This window comes from Myotis lucifugus, unplaced genomic scaffold (assembly GCF_000147115.1).
Source record: "Myotis lucifugus unplaced genomic scaffold, Myoluc2.0 scaffold_0, whole genome shotgun sequence".
NCBI lineage: Eukaryota > Metazoa > Chordata > Mammalia > Chiroptera > Vespertilionidae > Myotis > Myotis lucifugus.
In genome coordinates, this window is record NW_005871048.1 from 36,718,011 (window position 1) to 36,737,293 (window position 19,283).

Here is a 19,283-nt window from a genome sequence, read left to right on the forward strand (position 1 = left end):
GCGCATTACTGAGGGGGTCTGGCTCTGCACAGCACCTTCCCCCTCGGTAACTATCAGGGCTCTGAGGAGAACACAGGTATAATCGACCGCACGGACCAACCATTTATCAACTCCTCCACTACTCCAGGTTTCTGCAGAATTCTCATTTGTTTGGTGTTTTTCTCTATTACTTGCCAAGAGGCTTTACTCAGCGGATCGTTAGGACAAGCATAGCATCATTTTCTGAACGTCAAAGGGCGTCCAATTACCCTTAACCATCAGTGATGTGATAGTAAAGTCAGGTACCCTGGAGGGGAATGGATTGGGTAGCCCATGGATAGAAGACTTTTATAGGGAATGTCAGTGAGGGCCTGGTTTTACTAAGTGAGTTTTGAAGAAGCAGGAAGTGCACTGAGCAGCAGTGGATTGCATGCTCAGACTTTCTGTGCCCGAATCCCTGTGGTTAACAAGGATCTACTTCCCCTTTGATGCAGATGCTGTGTCAGCAGGCATCCCTGCACGAGGGGCACAGCCAGAGTGGGACACGTTCCAGAACACAGACCACTCTGGAGCCCTTCCTGTGCTGTTTCCAGGTTTTCCCTTGTTCCTGCAACCTGAGGACTTTTCTTGGATGTTCCGTTTTTGTCAGCCTTGCTATCCTGGCTATTTCTGTCATAGCAGTAATTAGCAAACTAGCTGGGGAGAACAAACAAAGAAGAATAAAGGCCTCACCCCAGCCACTCAGGCATGGATATAAGAATTTGGTGTAGTGGATTGTTTTAGCACAAAAGGACAGGGAACTATCTAGCCTACACTAAGCACACGGGTCCCTAAATAACCTTGCCTTGGGTTTGGCATGGACCATTTTGCTAAGCCCGGGAGTGCCATCTTCCCTTCTGAAGTTTCACATCCTTTCTCTTCAGAAGTCGCAAACTAATTGTATTCCTGACTTTAAGCAGAGCTCGCTGGCCAAGACAGTGGACACTTGGCATATTAATTAGCATCCGCATCACCTAAGAAGTAGCAGAGTCCCGAGGTTCTGCCAGAGGACAAATATGTAGAGGTTTATATTCACTGAGCAATTGCCATTAAACAGAAGAGGGGCAGGGATGGAGATCGGCTGGCATAACAGTAAATTGGTTTTCTAATCAAATTGGAAGACTCTGTAGAAGCCTCATTTTCTCCTAACAGGCTGGGCTCCCACCTGTTGGCTCCAAGTGTTCATGAGGGTGGAGGGGACTCTGGGGAGTCGGGACCTGTTTTCTTGTTCTCATCCAGAATGGCCAGTTCATTATGAACAGTCTCCAAGGCTCTGTTGTATTAAGTTTTCTTCAAAGGCATTTCTATTTGGTGATATTTGGGGATGGGGACTCGAGAATGAGTGAGTAGGAGTAGGTTATACTTCTGGCCTGGTGCTAATTGATTTTCCACAGTGGAATTTCGCAGCTGGAGTAGGCAGTGGGGAAACAGAAAGTCAGACCAGTACCCACCCTGAAAGCCCACCAGGGAAGCTTAGACACAGTGACCTCATTCATCTCTAAATAGCTTGTGCTTAATCGTTCTCTGTGTGCAATGGCCAAGTTTCTGTTATCTACTGAGCAGCTCCTTCAGTTAAATTGTTGTCTGACCAGTGTCATCCACGTTAGGGGAAAAGCTCCTGAGGGAAAGGAGTTGGTATTTATTGAGCACTTACTATGCCATGCACTGAGCAAGGTGCTTGAACAGGTTCTTGTTTACTCCTCACAAGTTCGTGAGGCAGGGTACTCTTATTGTCCCCATCTGGCAGATGAGGAAGCAGAGCATGATCAGTCAGTGGTGCTACTGGGTTGGGAACCCAGACCTGGTGGATTCTGAAACTCTTGCAGTTGAACACACGACCCAGAACAGCCTCATTACACACACACTTACAATTAAGTGCCTATGTTTCTAGTATTTCGCTAATTTCCTAAAATAGTACGTTGCAAAACTACAATGGGTGAGGACTTTCAAATGCGTTTGTGCTTTGTGAGATAAGTAGTCACCCCTCACCAGACGTCAGCTGGCATGATGCAGAAACTTTGGCACTGGGCTGTCCTATTTCCCCACTTCCTCCATCTTCCCTCACTCCCTGCCCTACCAGCTGCCAACATGCCATGGGGCTTTGTAGTTCTTATGCAGTTGACATGACCTGGGTTAATAAGATCTAATCGTTCAGAACAGAGCCATGCACCCAGATGTCAGATGTGAGCTGTGCAGTGCTTCCTGACCTTGGAGAAGGGGCAGAAAACGGGGCTGCCAATGAGCACTGTGGCCCCTGTCAGGGTTCAGGCTCCTCTGAAGGGGGGGCTGAGCTGTTAGAGCAAAGCCCTCTGGTAATGAAGCCATTTGTCCTTGGGAAGAGAATGAGTCCTTGTGAGATCAGAAACAATGGGCATGCTGAGTTCCAGACCTGGGGTGAGTGGACGCTCAGGCAGAGGCCCATGTGATGAATCGGGACAGTTCATTCTTTACAGGCAAGTTTCTGTTGTCAACAAATCCACTCAGTGGGAAAGACACTTAGTCAATAGTCATTTTTAAATAATTTCTCCAAGTGACTAAGTCATGAACTCTTGAGTTTCTTTTTTTCTTGCATTTTAATTAGTGTAGTTTATTTTATCTAAAAATGACCCTCTGAGAAATGGTTGAAAAAGCAGTTTGTGTAGCAATGTGTTATTTTTTTTATGGCATTGTTTCCTTTTATTCTCTTTTACCCATGAAGCAAATACTCTTATGTCTCTGTTGGTAATTTGATTCCCAGGCAATAAAATTAGGTGTTGCTGCTCTCTGCTGTTAAGCAAAAACTTTTGGTGCAAGTTTTTCAAACTTAGCTGCTCTAGTACCAAGACAGCAGGCAAAGAGACCTGTGAACTTTTAAAAGCGCAAGCCCGCCTGTTGATGGTTCACTGCCAGTATGTCTAGATCTGTCTGGATCCCTGTGCTGTTTGACTTTTTCTAAAAAGATGATGGAGCGGGCGCCCCTGGGGCGGGTGGAGGGGCTGGCAGGGCCTCTTGCCTTTGTCACGCTGCCTGGAGATAAGGGTAACCACCAGTCAGTTCGGAGAGTTTGGGAAGGAAACAAAGACCACAAACTCAGCAGAAGGGCCGCGTGCTGGCTGGGGACTGGACCCGCTCCACAGGTTCTGTGGGGACCTGGGTGGTGGCTGTGGAGGGTGGGGGGTGGGAGTGGAAGACTGCGGGAAGGTCAGCAGCGCAGGGAGTCGGGCGGCGCAGCCAGCGCTCACACTGGGGTTTGGGGACCGGCAAGTTTGCCGCTGCAGGGGCGGGGCCTGGCGCTGCTGACCGCCTCCTACTCTTCTCCCTTAGGTGAGGCTGCTGAGCTCGGAGCCCGGACATGGCAGCATGACAGCCCAGGACCGGCGCCAGGATCCCGGAGAAAGGAACCCTGGGCTGTGGGAGTGAGTCCCCCCAGCAGCGACTTCCTGCTGAGGCCGCCCGAGCCTCCTTCTCCACCGGCTTTTTATTATTAACTCCGTGGACTCCTGCCTCTTTCCGCCTTGAACAGCAATATGTGTCATGTCATTGTCACCTGTCGCTCGATGCTCTGGACCCTCCTGAGTATTGTGGTGGCGTTTGCAGAGCTCATCGCCTTCATGAGCGCAGACTGGCTGATTGGGAAAGCCAAGACCCGCGGCGGCACGGATCTGGAGGAGCAGGGCGGCCTCTCGGAGCCCCACCACCCGACCCTGGGCATCTACGCCCGCTGCATCCGCAACCCCGGGGTGCAGCACGTCCCGCGAGAGACGCTGTGCGGGCCCTACGCTGAGAACTTCGGGGAGATCGCCAGCGGCTTCTGGCAGGCCACTGCCATCTTCTTAGCCGCGGGCATCTTCATCCTCTGCATGGTGGCCCTGGTGTCTGTCTTCACCATGTGTGTGCAGAGCATCATGAAGAAAAGTATTTTCAACGTTTGCGGGCTGTTGCAAGGAATTGCAGGTAAGCGTGCGAGGAGGGAGGGGGCCTGGGAGCAGGAGGGGCTCTGTGCAGGGCGCACACACTTGCTTACTCACTTACTGCGCGTTTTGAAGACCCTCTTCTGTCTGGTCAGGTTGATTTTGCAAAAGTCTGTCCTCAGCACCGTGGGCGCGCTGCCTTGGTCACTCCCCTCTCCCCGTTTTACTCCCCTCTTTGGAGGAAGTGTCTGTTCTCTGCTCTCATGTTCCTGTTCATTGCTGTTTCCTCGGGTTCTAAGTTGTTGGATTTTGTTGAAGAAACTACTGTGACTCTGCTTTTCCCATTAAATTAAAAGCATGTTTTCTACATAGTGCATCCACTGAGGAGTTAGGTCCCACCTGCAGCAAGCACTCTATGCTGAGGAGGAATGTGAGTGTGGGGAGTCCATTCAGGGAGGGGAGCTGGGAGCTGGTTGCCACCAGTCAGCCCAACCCCATGATTTCAGCTTTGGTAGGGGAAGCAGCAAGCTGGGAAGGAGTTGGTATCAGCTAGCTGCTCTGAGTTTCATGTGCTGGTTTAAATTGTCTGTCTCCTGGAGCCTGGAGAATGTTCCGTGCAGATCAGAAAATATAAACTAACTTCCACTTTCTGGGGATTTTTCACTGATGAGCTGGTTAGAAATTGGTGGAGAGAAAAGTATGAGCTCCTTACAGTGCTAGAGAGGGGAGGCTGTGAACTGCAAGAAACTTCCAAGGCCAACGGCTCTTTCATGGACTTTGCCACGTGGCTTTGAAAGGTGGATCCTGAGCCAAGAGGGAGGGAGTCAGTTTGTCTGGGCTCAAGGGACTTGGTCTAGATGGCAGAAATACGCGCACATGCGAGGCAGAGTGAAGACATCCTCAAGGAAGCAGAGGGATAGACTCTTGCTTTTTCAGAAAAGAAATGAACATTTCAACAATCATAACCAAGCTGCTTATTGTTCTGAGCTCTAACAGGAGAAACAGCAATCCACCTACAACCCTAACTGAAGGGCACAATGACTCATCCCTCAGCAAATTCTAAAGTGTGTGCACAGAACTCCTTGACAGTGAGGATAAGCGCTGGGCCTGGTGTCTGGGCCTGGAAAGAAACAGCCTAAATGAATTCACTCTGGTCTGCCTGATAGCAAACTCTTGAGCTCAGCAGGCTGGCTTCCAAGTAAACAGATCAAACACGGGTTTTTTTCCCCAAAAAACAGCTGATAAGATAAATGTTTTCCTTCTTCAAATCTTAAGTGGGGAGTATGTGTGTGTAGGGGGTAATGGGCCCAGAGATAAATGTACCACCTCTCTGTATCCTGGCATTCCTCTTCTGAAAAATAGGGAGTTTGGAAAATATGACTTTACCTTAGATTTTCTTTTTATCTTAGACTTTTGATTTCAGCTTTGGTTAGAGGAAGAAGAAACTTTGTCCTCTTTTTTATTCACTTCTGAAATTTGAAGTTTATCTTTATTCCCTTCAGACACACAGGGCCTCAAGGATTTGTGTTTATATTCATGTGTATATCTTCAAACTTTTGTTGAGAAGTATTCTGAAAGCTTTTAGGAAGTCAGTGTGAACATGCAAATGACAGGAAGCCAGCACACAATTTATTAGTCCTATTGAAGAGTTCTGGTTGACCAGAGAGGCAATTTTCCATGCATTTACAGTGAGCTTTATCAATATGCTGGTATGCAGGTGAAATGGGTTTGTCATCCCTAGGAATGCTTTTCATCCTGAGAGACAGTATCTTCTAGCAAATTAGTGGCCATTTAGAGTAAGGGCTGGGACTTCTTGGGCTATACCACCACACCTGTTTTTACAGTCATGCAGAAACAACTTTAGATACCCTTCAGTCTTAAAGACTATTTGCATGCAGTTTTTAATAGAGTGTTTAGTCCATTGAATTCAGTCTCTAAGAAAGTGGACTAGTCCAACAATTTTTTTGGTGCTCTTGTTGGCTGTTTCACATAAATGGCAAGAACGTTCATTTTGGCACAAAGATTAGTACATATCTTCGGTATTATTCACACACTCCAATGAGCTATTTCTGACTTCTCTATCAATCTCCCTCTTTCTCTCTCTGACTGTATCAGGCCTCTGGGAAGAAGGGTTGAAGAGAAGAAAGTAGCAGCATATCCCCTGTGCAAGTCTGTTGGTCACAGGTCTCCTCCAAAGTTTAGATTTCCTAAAAGAAATCTTAACTTTCTCCCAACCCCCATCACTTATGTTCCCCCTGCATACACACAGGATCTTAAGTCTGAAATTACTAAAAATTTTAAATTGGCAGGAGGCATAAATTCCTGTATAATCAGACTATCTCTCTAGGGCCCACTGATCTAAGACTAAGCACTGAAATACAGGGAAAGCTGTTGCTTTTCTCCTTTCCGTTGAGCATCTCTCTGAGAAGTTGTCACAGGAAAGAAGGACTAGTCCGCCAACTCCCTCGTGTTGGGGTTGGGTGAGAGGCATCTGTAAGGGATGCTCAGTGGGCTCTTTCTCCCCTCAGGGAGGTCTACACCAGGCAGTTCAAGCCAACATAAATGACAGTCATGGTCCTTGGATCTATGGCTGAGAAAGTTTGTCGAAGCAGCTGACTTGCTTTTTCTCCTCTTGGCCAATCTGTAACAGCATGTGGTCAGCCTCAGCCAAGGACTTGCCGCAGCTGTGAGCATCAGTCGTTTCTCTCCTCTTGCCTGCTTTCTCTCAGCCTTGCCTGGATCTATTTGACACCGAAACAAATGGTGAGAAAGGAGGCTGTTGCCAGCATAACTCTTTGGAAATACATTCAGACTATTTATTCTTGCACCTTTCATTTTGGCAAAAATGGCAATTTTGTAAAATGCAATTGGTTGAGCAATTACAAGATTTGTAAGAATATTCCTTTATTATACCTAATTTTAAAGAATAGGCCACAGGTGTTATAGCCTTCGTTGTCTATAAAAAACATAACATAAATAATCTTGATATTTTTACTTTAGAAGCTGGTGTGAAAGAACCTGCTACTTCAGTGGAAATCTCAAGATCTGGGTTACTTATAAAATAATAATAAAATACAACTCTTCACTGTTAAGTTGACCCAGATAGCAGGATTTACTTTCAAGGCCCATTATGTGGACACCCAGCTGACATTTCCTAAGTATTTGTGCATAAATGCCCTTGGTGTTCCATACTCACTCTTAATAGCAATTAAAAATTCAAGCCTCATATGGTCCTGGATCAGTCCTGATCTCACCTTAACGTGGCTGTGACGTGTTGCCCAATTGATCTCACTTCTCTAAGCCTCAGTTTTCTCACCTGTAAAATGGGTATAATGTTTTGAGAATTAAATTAGATAATATATGAGAAAGGCTTAAATATAGGTCTTGGCACATAATAAATAATAAGTGGTAGGTATATATGATAAAACTTACAAGTATTTCTGTTTTCTTGGCAGGTTTTAGTACATTTTTTATGTTTCCTAGAATTGCTGCATTCTAAGGAATAGGGGTGTCTTTTATAAAAGCCTTTATAATTGACCTTGCTCTGTTGAAATCAACCACTGTATAGTGCTATTCTCTGGCCCCTTAAAAGCCTGCCTGAGTTAAGGCTGGAGAGTACAGAGCAGTCCTCTGACTTTGGTGTGACTAAGGTATCCTCAGAGCAGTTTTTTTAAAAAAGCAGAAGATAGCAGTTGAATTGAGAGGGGAAGCAAAGAACCTCTTTCACTCCTCTTCCCCTTGACATATACATTCTCCATTCCTTTCCTTTCTGGAGCAGGTTCTAGCAGCTGAGTCTTGATTGCAGGTGGCTTCTCAGGCTTCCCTCGCAGAATAAATCTCAGACTGATTGGTCTTTATTGGTGAGGACTTGTCCAGGACTTGGCAGAGCCAGAAACACACATCGGCTCATAGCCCTCTGGGATTCATTACAAAAGCTGGGTAATCGCCCAGCAGGGTGATTTGCCAGCTGTCTTCCTTAGGTTGTGACCTGGATGTAATCCATAGTGAAACCATAGAATGCAAAGATCCAGGTTTTCCATGACAGCATCAAGCAGTTTGTTTTTGGAAATGCATGAAGGGCTGTCTTGAAATCTGTGGAATCCCCAGTGACTCAGGTTTGGGACAGAAGCCATTAAAATGAGCTCAGGATTTGGCTCACTTGTGCTGGCTTGGCCTATTCCACTGGGGTTGCCATGAGGGTTGAACTAGCTCATGAGATGCCGGCCTGGCTGCCTGTTGTCTTCCGTCTCCCCTCCTAGGCCTATTTGCATCTTTGTGTCTGGTTGGCTCTCACGCTCTCTACTCCCTGTAGCCCTCTATCTGTCTACAGCCTGCTCAGTCCAGCAGGATTGCTTCACAAGCTGCTCCACCAGTCTGACCAGATAGATTGCTGGGGGCTGAACTCTGCCTCTACTGGGCTGGGGTAGAGGGTGTGCTCATGGGAACTGCTCCTGGCTGTGGCTGCTCAGGACTTGGTGTGTGCAGACTCAGCTTTATTGCAAGTGAGCAATAATTGAGGATGAAGGAGGACATTATGAAGAGGGGAAAGGGGGAGGAATAAAAGGGTAAGAATCAGAGAGAAGAGTGGAGAGTTTTGCCTTTGCTGCTTGTGGAACTGCTTTGTCATGAAACAGAATGTATGTGGAAGTATGGATATAGGCATATAAAATATACCTGGTCATTATCCAGGACTTGATATTCTAATTGTCATTTTTCACAGGGTAAACCACATCTCAACCCGGTCACAGCAACCTTTCTGATTTATCCCATGCCCTACCCATTCACTCCCAGGCCAAAAAGATCAGATCAGGCAGGCACTAAGGAAGGGAGAGAGATAAGAAGAGGGACTTAAAAAGCAGACAGAAAGGGGAAGAGATTCCTGACTTTCACAGGGACTTTGCCCCATAAATTTACAACTGAAAAGTCCACCTGGCTTTCTCTGAGAAGGTAGTGCGACCTTGGTTGCCCAACTTCAAAATATCCTCAAAGAAAATGAGTGGGGAAAGTATAGGGAGCATCCCCCCTGGTTTTCCTTCTGAGAAAGAGGCATTGGGAGCTTCTGACCGTCAAAACAAGGCTCTTGATTTCTGGCTCTCCAGACAGATAACACCTCCACCAGAAATCAGTCCTAATAGTTCTATGTCTAAATCAGTGTAAGAATGCACTGATTATGGCACATTTACTAATTCATCAACCTTTAGTAATCCCTTAGTAAAAAATAATGAATGCAGAACTGCTATAAGGCAGCCAGAATTAAATTTCACTCAAGGAGTTTCTATGGGATGCCTACTAAGTGCAAAGACCTGTAGACTCAGGTCTACAATTATTTGAGTTTCCACACCCAGGACTGTATTATAATATATATATATATATATACACACACACACACACACACATACATAAAGAGAACAAAGAACTCAGCTGTGTCATTAGATAAAAAAGCTACTATTTGAAAGCAAGTGGACCAAGCAGGCATTAATTTAAGTAAATCTAGGGATTGGGATCTATTTTTAAAGAATCGTTGGAAGATCTAGAAGAAAACTGCAACTCTCTTAAAATTCAGATATAGCAATTGATATGCAAATAAAATGTGGAAAGTGGTTTGCCATGGTAACCACTTAATTGCAGCCATAAATTATCACAGAGACATGGATGGTCTATGTTCAGGTTGCATTAACAAATAATCCCTTAAGTGTGGCTCTGAATATTCACACCAGCAGTCCGGGCACTCTTAATGCAATGGTCATATTCTCAGCTGTGATGCTACTTCAAACGTGACCTGCATCTCCAATGAAGAACTGGGCTGTCGCACAGGCAGCCATATCTGTAAATGAGTTCAGTTCCTGTATACAATCTTCCCAGTAGCTTTATTGAATGGCCAGCAATCTTTTTCTCTTTTTAATGATAGCCCCAGTACAGATGAAATAAAAAATACATATAGCCAATATTAAAAATTTCAAAGTACAATGCAGCGGCTGTGTTCAGTGTTTCAAGGGTGACCGCAGGGACCTCGTGCTGAAAAGATGGTGCCTGCTTCATTAGTTAACATTATCTGGACCCCAAGACCTTAGCAGGCAAGAAATTTACTTATTATCCTGAATATTTCATAGCTCAGTAACTAAATTTTTTGTTTCTTTTACTCTACAATATACTGCATTTTATTTATTTTGGCAGCTTATTTTAAAATATCAATGTATTTTGGTTATAGTCAAACAGGAGCACTTTCTTGACCCCACATGTCAGATGAATAATTTATCAAGACAGTATTTCATAAATTTCTCCCAGTTGCAGGTAAATAGTTCAGAAAAGAGATGCTCACTTGGAATGTGAAGTACAACTTTATTCACTCATTGGAAAGAATAATCTGGCTAAATTAGCTTGTTGGGATGCAATTTAACAGTTAGGAATTAAGGCTGTAGAAACTGCCAGTAAAGTTAGGCAGTTTTATATAATAAAAGCCTAATATGCTAAGTGTCCGACTGTTCGACTAGTCGCTATGACATGAACTGACCAGTAAGTTAGTTTGCTGCTGGGGTCCGGCTAATTGGGACTGGGCAAGACAGGCCAGACACGCCCTGGAGTCCTCCCACGGTCCTTCCCCGGCCCGATTGTGCACCAGGCCTCTAGTGTGCATATAAACATGAATCAGTGCTGAGAAAGATTTCAGCAAGGGAGAAATGCATCTTATAGATTGTTTCGCCACATATTCTAAGGGCATCTGACAATTCTTAACTGGTGGTCATTAATTCTGAGTAATTGTAACAGAAACTTCCTCTTGGGGCTGTGGTTGCCAACTATGCTCTGATTGTCTTCCAAAGAATTCTCTTTATGTTGCTCTGTCATCTGCTCTCTAGCCCCCACCCTGGAAGAGTATTTTTCTTGCAATTATAATTCCATGGGAATATTTTTAGTAGAAAACAAGTACCCTACTAGATTTTTCTAGGGAGATAGTGTGAGCATTCATACAAGCATTTTTTAAAAATTGACACCTGATCCTTCACTTTTCCTCTCTTTCCCCTCAGAATCTTGCTGGTTCAAAACCTTTTTATTGATCATGCACTAAGCTGGCTCTGCTCTACAAGGATACTGTGGTCATCTGCTGAAAACCCCTTTCATTACCATGAACCCTCTGACCTCCAGTTCCTGACCTGGCTGTCAAAGCATTTATTAAATATCAACCTTGGGCCCAGGCTAGCCTGTCCATAAACTCTTGAAACTTTAAAATGAGGTACAACGAAAACAAGTTTAGATTTTAGACTACTCAGAAAGAGGCTCCTTACTCTGTTTACTGTGCAAGCAACAGGGTAAAAAGAGGATTCTTAGATGGGGCCCCATCCCGAAGGGCCTCTCAGTAGTTACTCCCTTGAACAAGGGCAGGTCCACTCTGTGCCGAGTGGACCTGAGTAAGATTTTATAGAGCTCAATGTAAAGAACTGTCCATTGTTCTTAGATTATATCTTTTAGCCTTTTGGTCTTCAAAATATATGATGATGAGAGGAGATAATATTTTCAGTGTCCTTAGATTAGCAAAATAAATATATTAACCTCCCAACTTTTCTGGCTGTTGTATTAGTGTGTAAAATCCAGAAGTGTGGGGGAAACACTATTCTAGAATATAAGCAGAGGAATAGATTCTGTCTTTTTCAAGGTTTTATCTTTAGTGTTCAGAATAGGGCCTGCTACGTACATAATAGGTGCTCAGTAAATCTATGTTCACTGTGCTAGCACAACTGTAACTTTGCAGGTATTTGAAAAGTGTAAAGGATTTAGCAAAGGCTGGTTAAGTCTCAATTCTAAGCAAAATTAATGGAGCCATCTTATGAAGATCCAATAAGAATCATTTCAGAACCAGCAGTCACTAAAACAAAATTCTATTTGGGCTTTATAGAATAAATTTTCATTAAGAAATTGAAAAAACTTAATAGGCAAAGTAATTTCAAAGGTATAGACTAACAAACAGTTCTTGGGCAGAAATCCTCGATTCATGTTATAATACTTTATATTCCTCTTTTTTATAAATGTCGTTCAAATATGCTTAACTCTGAATGGCTAATGAATTTTGGTCCTGAGATTAGTGGCCTGTCCTGGCATCTGGAGAGGTCGAGCAGGTGAATATCAACACTAATCAGCTTTGGGGCTTGGGAGGCAGAGGCCCAGCACTCTCCTTGGGTGGAGGAAGAGGCCTGGGGCCACCAGTTGTCTGGTTGTTATAAGCAGTTGTTATAAGCAAGATTTCATGAGTGCCAGATGCCTAAGATTGAGAGCAACATCTTCTGCACGTGGACACTGAGATGAGCAGGAGGAACTCAAACCTACCATGTATGAATAATGGCTCGAAGAGGTCAGGAAAGACAAAGGGGTCATCAGTCTGTTCTGTGAATTAAGAAGGGCTGTTTGAAGAGATGTAATTTGGGTGCCTAAGAATGCTCTCAGCACTGGATTTGGTCTGATCGGCAACATCCATCTGTCCTGGAGAGGACAGAGAGCGTTTTCCCTGTGGGTAGCAGTCATGTTCTAGGTGGATGTGCGAGTTTAGAGGGTTCCCAACCATACAGAATCTCAGAGCAAAGACTACAATGTAAGCAGATTATACTGCCTATCTTTGCCCCTCTGGTACCTGAGGGTTTTGTGCTTTATTGCAGTTTTCTTTCATCCTGCAGAAGAGGACATCATAGCAAACCTGCATTGTTCTGTCCTGTTCACTAGGTTTTCTTTCTAGAAGTTACTTTGGCCAAAGGCAGTCATGCCAAAGTGGCATCTATGTTGCAGTAAGTAGGCTGGTGACACTTAACTTGTAATGGAAGAGAAGGTGTGCATGGAACTTCTTTATCTTGTCTTACTGTTAGGTTAGTAAATCAACCTGACTGACAATAGGTGACCCTGTATTTGGGTGCAGCCTTCCCCTCCCCACAGCCCTTCACAGCACTCAGGGTTTTTCACTTGATAACTCTTCATCATTTGCTCTCTAACCTCTCAGTAGGTTTGAGTATATATCAGTTTCCCATCTTCAGCTGGACAAACGCTTTTGTTTTAGAAGTTAGTCACTGGTTTGCAGTAAAGCAGCAGTCTAGTGTGATGGCTCAGTAGGGGACTCTGCAGACATATTGCCTGGTTTAAGTCCCAGCTCCACCACTGATTAGCTGTGTAATCTTACTTAATCCCTCTGTGCCTCAGTTTCTTCATCTCTCAAATAAGACTGTTATAAGAACTAAATGAGTTATATTTAGTGTTTAGTCAGTGCCTGGCACACTGTAGTTCTCATAGCATGAATTGCTGCCATTGTTATTATAACAATTACCAATATGATTATTAAAAGACTCTAATCACCTGTACAAACTTCCAGCTTTAGTGTCATCTTTACTTGGAATCTACCATTTTTTATCATAGAAAACCTTTCAAAGATGTGAAGACTGGAAAGGAATGGGAACCAGAAATGACACATGAAGTTGATCAATAACACTGTGTGTAGAGAACTGAGTGTGGGTTTGGGATGGAGACACAGAAGCCAAGGAATTGGGAACACACTCCTCACCTCTGTCAGTAGGTTTACCATTGAATAGGAATTCGTATGAGTGTAAAATACATATGAATTTGAGGCATCTAGGCAGCCTTGGAACCAATGCTATTTTATATGGGACAAATATATATTATGTCATAATAAGACTTCTGTTTTTTACTATCATTGTTCTAGTTAGTTTTCCAGGTAGTTGATGAACCATTTACTTGTAATTTTTATTTCTATTTCACCCATGAAATTCTTTAAGTTGAATCTTTTCTTTCTTAAAATAGCGCAAGGAACTTAGTTTAGCCTTGTCTTGGTGAGTGAGAATGATCACTAGAGTGTTTCCCAAGTCCCTGCACATGAGAACTGACAGGTGCATACCATGATCTCTGGGTGGAAAGTAGCTCCATAGCAAATTCAATGGATAGGGAAGTGGATGTGATGCACCTTCCTACAAGCACACCCTCAATAATACTGACCTTTTGCCTTAAGGCAGTGGTTGGCAAACTGCTGCTCGCGAGCCACATGTGGCTCTTTGGCCCCTTGAGTGTGGCTCTTCCACAAAATACCACGTGCAGGCACGCACGTACAGTGCAATTGAAACTTCGTGGCCCATGCGCCTTAAGGTATTGTGAAAGAGAAAATGTCCCCACCCAACAACAGTTAATAACCCACAAATAGCTATTACAGACTGCCAAAATGATTTCCAATGTCAGCATATGAGATAACGGGGCTGGGAGACAGGGAGGCAATTTAAACAGAAAAGAGGGGTCAGTATACAGATAAATGTCAACTAACATGCATAAGGTTGTTGCATAACTCTGTACATCCACTGTCCTCAATAACTAACATGTTATTCCTCTACTGGAAGCACAGAAACACCCCCCCCCCACCAACCCCCGGGATTGAGATATTGCCCTCTGCGCTGCTGACAGGAGTGGATCTTTTCCTGGGCTATAGAGAAGTTCTACATTCTTGCCTTCAGTGTTAACTCCTTCAGTTAATTTTTCCATTCTCCAGGCTCATGCTGCTTCTAGAAACCACCCTTACCTCTCTGCAAACTGCCATGGCCCATTTCCTTCATTTCTCCTGTCTACCCCTCTGCCTCTGTCATTTTCCTGCACTTCTCCAGGTTTACCCCTGCCCTGCTACTCCCGCCCAGTTGGTGTCTTGGGCAGTTCCCACGAGTTAGCCACAGCCTGTCTTTTCAGCTGTCTTCACCGCAGCCAAGCATAGTTGGAAACATTCAGAGTTTTGAGGCTCAACTAAGGTTGATCTCTAGATAACTTAAAACTGATTACATTTAATTGACTTACTACTTTTTCCTGTGAGAGCTCCACAAACAGCTATTTCTGTAGCCAGAAAGGAAGTTTGCAGGGCTTGCAGTCAAATAAAAGGCCAGCCCCATGGTTAGAGCCTGAGTGTTTCGCCAGTAGGTGTGGCTGGTGTTCGTTCTGTTAGCCAAAATGGTCAACCCCTGGGATTCACGTTCTCAGATGAAGCCTTTCCTCTAACCACTTACAACACTTGGCAAGAACTTTCCACACGAGCTTCATTTAAAAATAGAACATAATCTGTATTACAGCTCCTCTCCTTTCATTCATCCAATAAATATTTACTGAACACCTTATTACATGTCAGATATTGTCCTAAGCAATTGGGATACATAAAGAATAAGCCATAAGGTTCTCTATTCTCATGGAGTTTACGTTTAGACTGATGGAAACAGACAGTAAATCAAAAAAGTATATTATATAGTGTGTTAAAAGTGATGGGTGCTGTGGAAGGAAAGAAAAAAGGTATAGTCAGGGTAAGAGAGATTGCGTATGCTGAGGTGATAAAAGGGAGGGAAGTGTAATATTAAATAGGAAGTCAGGGTAGGGTTCAGTGAAAAAAGATTTAATCAAAAACTTGAAAGAGATCAAGGAGTTGGCCATGTGGGTAATCAGAAGAAAGAGCTTTCTAGGCAAAGGGAACAGCGAGAATGAAGGCCAACGCTTTGCTGATGGAGTAATGTAGGCTCTGAGAGAGAAAGGAGTCAAAGATGATTCTAAGGTTTTTGACCTTACTGGGTATAACTAAACTCCCATGTGCTAAGATGAGGCCCACAGGATAAAGACCAGGTTTTAAAGTGAGGAGTGGGAATCAAAAGTTAGGTTTGGACACAATTTTCAAGCACTTTGTTAGATATCCAAGTAAAGGTTGGAGGTCAAGAGTAAACAGTTGGATATGCAAATCTAGAGTTCAAAGCTGGAGAAAATTCAGGAGACCTCAGCCTAGACGTAGTATTTTAAGCTGTAGGATCAAGTGTGATCAATAAGGAGAATGTAGAGAAGAGGACAGAGGATTGAGCCTGGCTCCCCAGTGCGTAGATGTTGGGAAGATAAGGAAGAACAAACAGCAAAGGATACTGAAATGGAAAAGCCGATGAGGCCACCTTCCCACCTGGAGCTAGAACACTGGCAGATGATCTGAAACTCATGCAAGGACTATCCTGTCTTAGTTTTACGTTAATCCAGTACTGGCAATACTTTTCAAGCTATCACCCCCGTAAGCCTGGAATGCTCTTGGAGCTCTGTCCCAGAATGGGGATGAGATACAGGAAGCTAGTCACCCTCTTGCTTTATTTGCCTTTGCTTCCTGCTACAGAGATGGCTGCCTGAGAAGGGGTAAGGCGAAGGGTGGTGGTGGCCAGAACAGCCCCCTGGGCGTATGCTATAGTGAATTGAGCTGGGTCAACAAAACCGAAGCAAAGGCTTAGCTAGGCCCATATTCCAGACCTCTGAGTCACAGGGTAGACCTGGTAGGGATAATCAACATTGGGTGACTTTTTTGGTGGTTTTTTTTTGGTTGGGTTTTTTTTTTTTTTTTTTTTGGTTTTTTTCATTTTCTCAGAGATATGTTGAAAGGGGAATGGAGTCTCTTGCTATGTTCCTATGTGAGTCAATGGTTGTTTCAAAGCCAGAAATAAATTGAATTCTTGACCTTTTTAACCTGTAACACACCCATGAGGCTTATTATGGTAAATGCTAAGACAAAACTGTGACATATACCAAGAGGAATAAAACTTTTTTGCCCTCAAAGGACTAGGTTACTGCTATATCCTCAGGGCTAAAAATAATGCCTGGCACTTAGTAGGTAACTTAGTAAAAATCTGCTGATTAAATATACAAAAATAATGTGATAAAGAGCTGAAAAGAGATGTTCACAGGGTGGTAGGAGCACACAGAGAATAACATTCTGGCAGGAAGTGGTGACATGTGAACTAGGATGAGGGCCCTGGTTCAGGGAATGGTGATGTGTATTATGTGACCAGATTCCTTGAGTAGCACTGGCCTGAAAATGTTTAGCCTATGGAACCCAGTGCTCTCCTGCTCCTCTTCTCGTCACGGCCACTCATTGCTGTGCCTGGTGTCAGAACAGGCACCTGAGTGCACTCAGTGGACACACCTCAGGAATTACCTAGTTGGAACCCAGGTTTATCAAGATACTAAGCTTGCTACTAGCTGTCTGCTGTGAATGTACCCTCCAGACAGTAGGAAATTTCATAGCTTTAGTATGAGCTTCCTGATTACAACCCTGTGGAAGCTGTCATATCTCTCACTGTGGGCCTCCACATATTGCCAGTTGCACTAACAGATGGCGCTTTCTTCCTGTCCGTAGTAAATTTCCTTTGCAAACCAGGGCTAGTCACTCTTTACTATTTAGTCTAGAAGTCTGTCTGAAGAGGAAGTAGAAGTGTGATGTCCAAAGACCTGCTTGTTATTCTATAGAAAGGAGCCAGCCGTTCTTTAGTTTTTACATTTTTCAGAACAGGAACAATGGCATTCTTCTGTACCCATAAAAAACCAAGCAAACTTTGAGTCCCTTCCCTTGGCCAGCAGGTTGTAAAACTGTGACTGATCGGGAGGGAAAGATGAGAAATATTTCACAAACTTAGGAGCTGTGGTTCAGACTTGGGTCCTCCATTCCTAGCATCCCATGTTCTTAAAGCTTGAGGTGGGAATCTTTAGACTAAGCAAAATATTATTTAGTGCATTTAGCAATGCTTCATCTTTCCAAAATTGGGGACTTGGCTAGATTATGGAGATGTTTTTCTTTCCACCTAAGGGATTTGGTATCACATTGTTTAAATCCAGGGCAGTAGCAAAAAAGTTACCTAAGATCTATAATTTTGTGGCTGGTCTAATCATAGTGCCAAATGTTGATAAGAAAGCAGGAAGACCATGACTTTACTTTTCCTGGTGGGTTTCATTCATTTTTTTTTCAACACCTTCTATGTTTTTTGGCACTGGAAATGCAGTGATGAGACACAGCTCATGGAATCTAATTATTTGAGTTAAACCCAAACCACATGTTTAAGTTGCCCATAGAGGCTCTGAAAATTCCTGTGCAGCAAGATGGGAATCCAGGATTGAGTCCAAAAGCTCATTCCAGGTAGGGGGAAATATTACTAAAATAGCAGAGGGGCAAGATAAACATTGCATTGTAATAGCTGGTGCCCATCTGATCATGAGAAAGCCACCATAAGGTGTGTACTGGGCTGCATATCTGGCACTTTGGCCAAACGGGGCACGCTGTGCTGTCTGTTCCTGGAACACATAGATAGGAAGGTACTGACATCAGGTCAGGCCTTGAGATATGGTCTCATGGTCCCTCCTCAATATGCTGTGCTCTGTTCCTGGAAAACATAGATAGGAAGGTGATAATGCTATACTGTGTTGGGAACTAATTGCGTAAACAAGGCTTTGTAACTTTGTAGTTTTTGCAAATAAATATGCTGTAACTTTTGCAGTCTGGGCTGCAGTTCAGCCTTTGCTTAGGCAGGGTGCAAGGACTGCAGTCAGCTGGCCAGCTTAATAAAGGCTCTTAAATTTAAATTCTGAGTCGGTGGTCTACTCGCTGAGTGAACCCATAACAGGTGGGCCTCTGAAGTTGTCAGGGTTCTATCTCCAGCGTGTGGTGGCATCTGTAGGGGAGTCCAAGCGACTAACCATCAGTTCCTTTTATTTTTTCTTCCCCAGGTAAGGTTGAGTCATTCCCCAGGTGACCCCCACAATGAACAGATGCTGGCATCTTCTTGGTATAGTGAACTGGGAGGTGGTTAGCAAGAGAGAAGATAGAGGACCCAAGGATTAGGATAGTTTTTAAGGTTGTGGAAAGTGGTATGACTCTGGGTGCCTCCTATCAAGTCGAACCATGGCAGAGATGACAAGCCCTCTGAGTTCCTTTCAGGAGTAGCCATTTTCTTTGGTTACTGGCCAGTATCATCGTGTCTACTTTTCCTTCTCCTCCCAGCTGGGCACTCTCCCTGGGAGAGGTGCCAGTCAAAAGAATATCAGATGCCCACTATCTTAGTCCTACTTTCTCTATCGCTTTCCACAAAACAAACACACCCTGAAATGATGCATTAAGGCAGTAGAAAGGCCCCAAACACCACTATGGGCTGGCCTAACTTTAGGAACTGCCTTTTTAAAAAATATATTTTTATTGATTTCAGAGAGAAAGGGAGAGGGAAAGAGAGATAGAAACATCAATGATAAGACTTGAGAACCACTGATCAGCTGCCTCCTGCATGCCCCACACTGGGGATTGAGCCCACAACCTGGACATGTGCCCTGACTGGGAATCAAACCGTGACCTTCTGGTTCATAGGTCGATGCTCAACCACTGAGCCATGAGAGCCAGGCAGGAACTGCCTTTTTAAAGCTGCATAGGAAAATCAGATCATATCCTGGCTCAGCTCTTATGTGAAACTCAATCCTGAGCACTAGCTTTATAACAAATATACAAAAATCCCTACCCCCGTGAGCTTAAAAGTAGGATAACAATCAAAATAATGAAAGTAAAATAGTATGTTGAGCCATATAAAC

The 19,283-nt window shown here is 43.9% G+C and overlaps 1 protein-coding gene and 1 long non-coding RNA gene across 4 annotated transcripts in view; one reads left to right on the plus strand and one right to left on the minus strand.

Moving 5' to 3' along the window:
* The window catches only part of LHFPL2 (LHFPL tetraspan subfamily member 2), a 132,454-nt gene that overhangs the window by 105,493 nt on the left and 7,678 nt on the right, over positions 1 to 19,283 (plus strand). Inside the window, exons 1-2 of one of the 3 annotated variants that reach the window (XM_023750467.1) lie at positions 2,212 to 2,412; positions 3,322 to 3,951. In XM_023750467.1, the coding sequence (XP_023606235.1) occupies positions 3,525 to 3,951 (427 nt within the window). In that variant the 5' untranslated portion in view covers positions 2,212 to 2,412; positions 3,322 to 3,524. Of the gene's footprint in view, positions 1 to 2,211; positions 2,413 to 2,625; positions 3,135 to 3,321; positions 3,952 to 19,283 lie in introns of those variants that run through there. The other 2 variants (XM_014451420.2, XM_014451416.2) reach the window with 2 other exon arrangements.
* The window catches only part of LOC106696207, a 25,779-nt gene continuing 13,611 nt past the window's right edge, over positions 7,116 to 19,283 (minus strand). The window contains exon 3 of the long non-coding RNA XR_002828189.1: positions 7,116 to 7,224. This is a non-coding gene — a long non-coding RNA (uncharacterized LOC106696207). The remainder of the gene's footprint in view (positions 7,225 to 19,283) is intronic.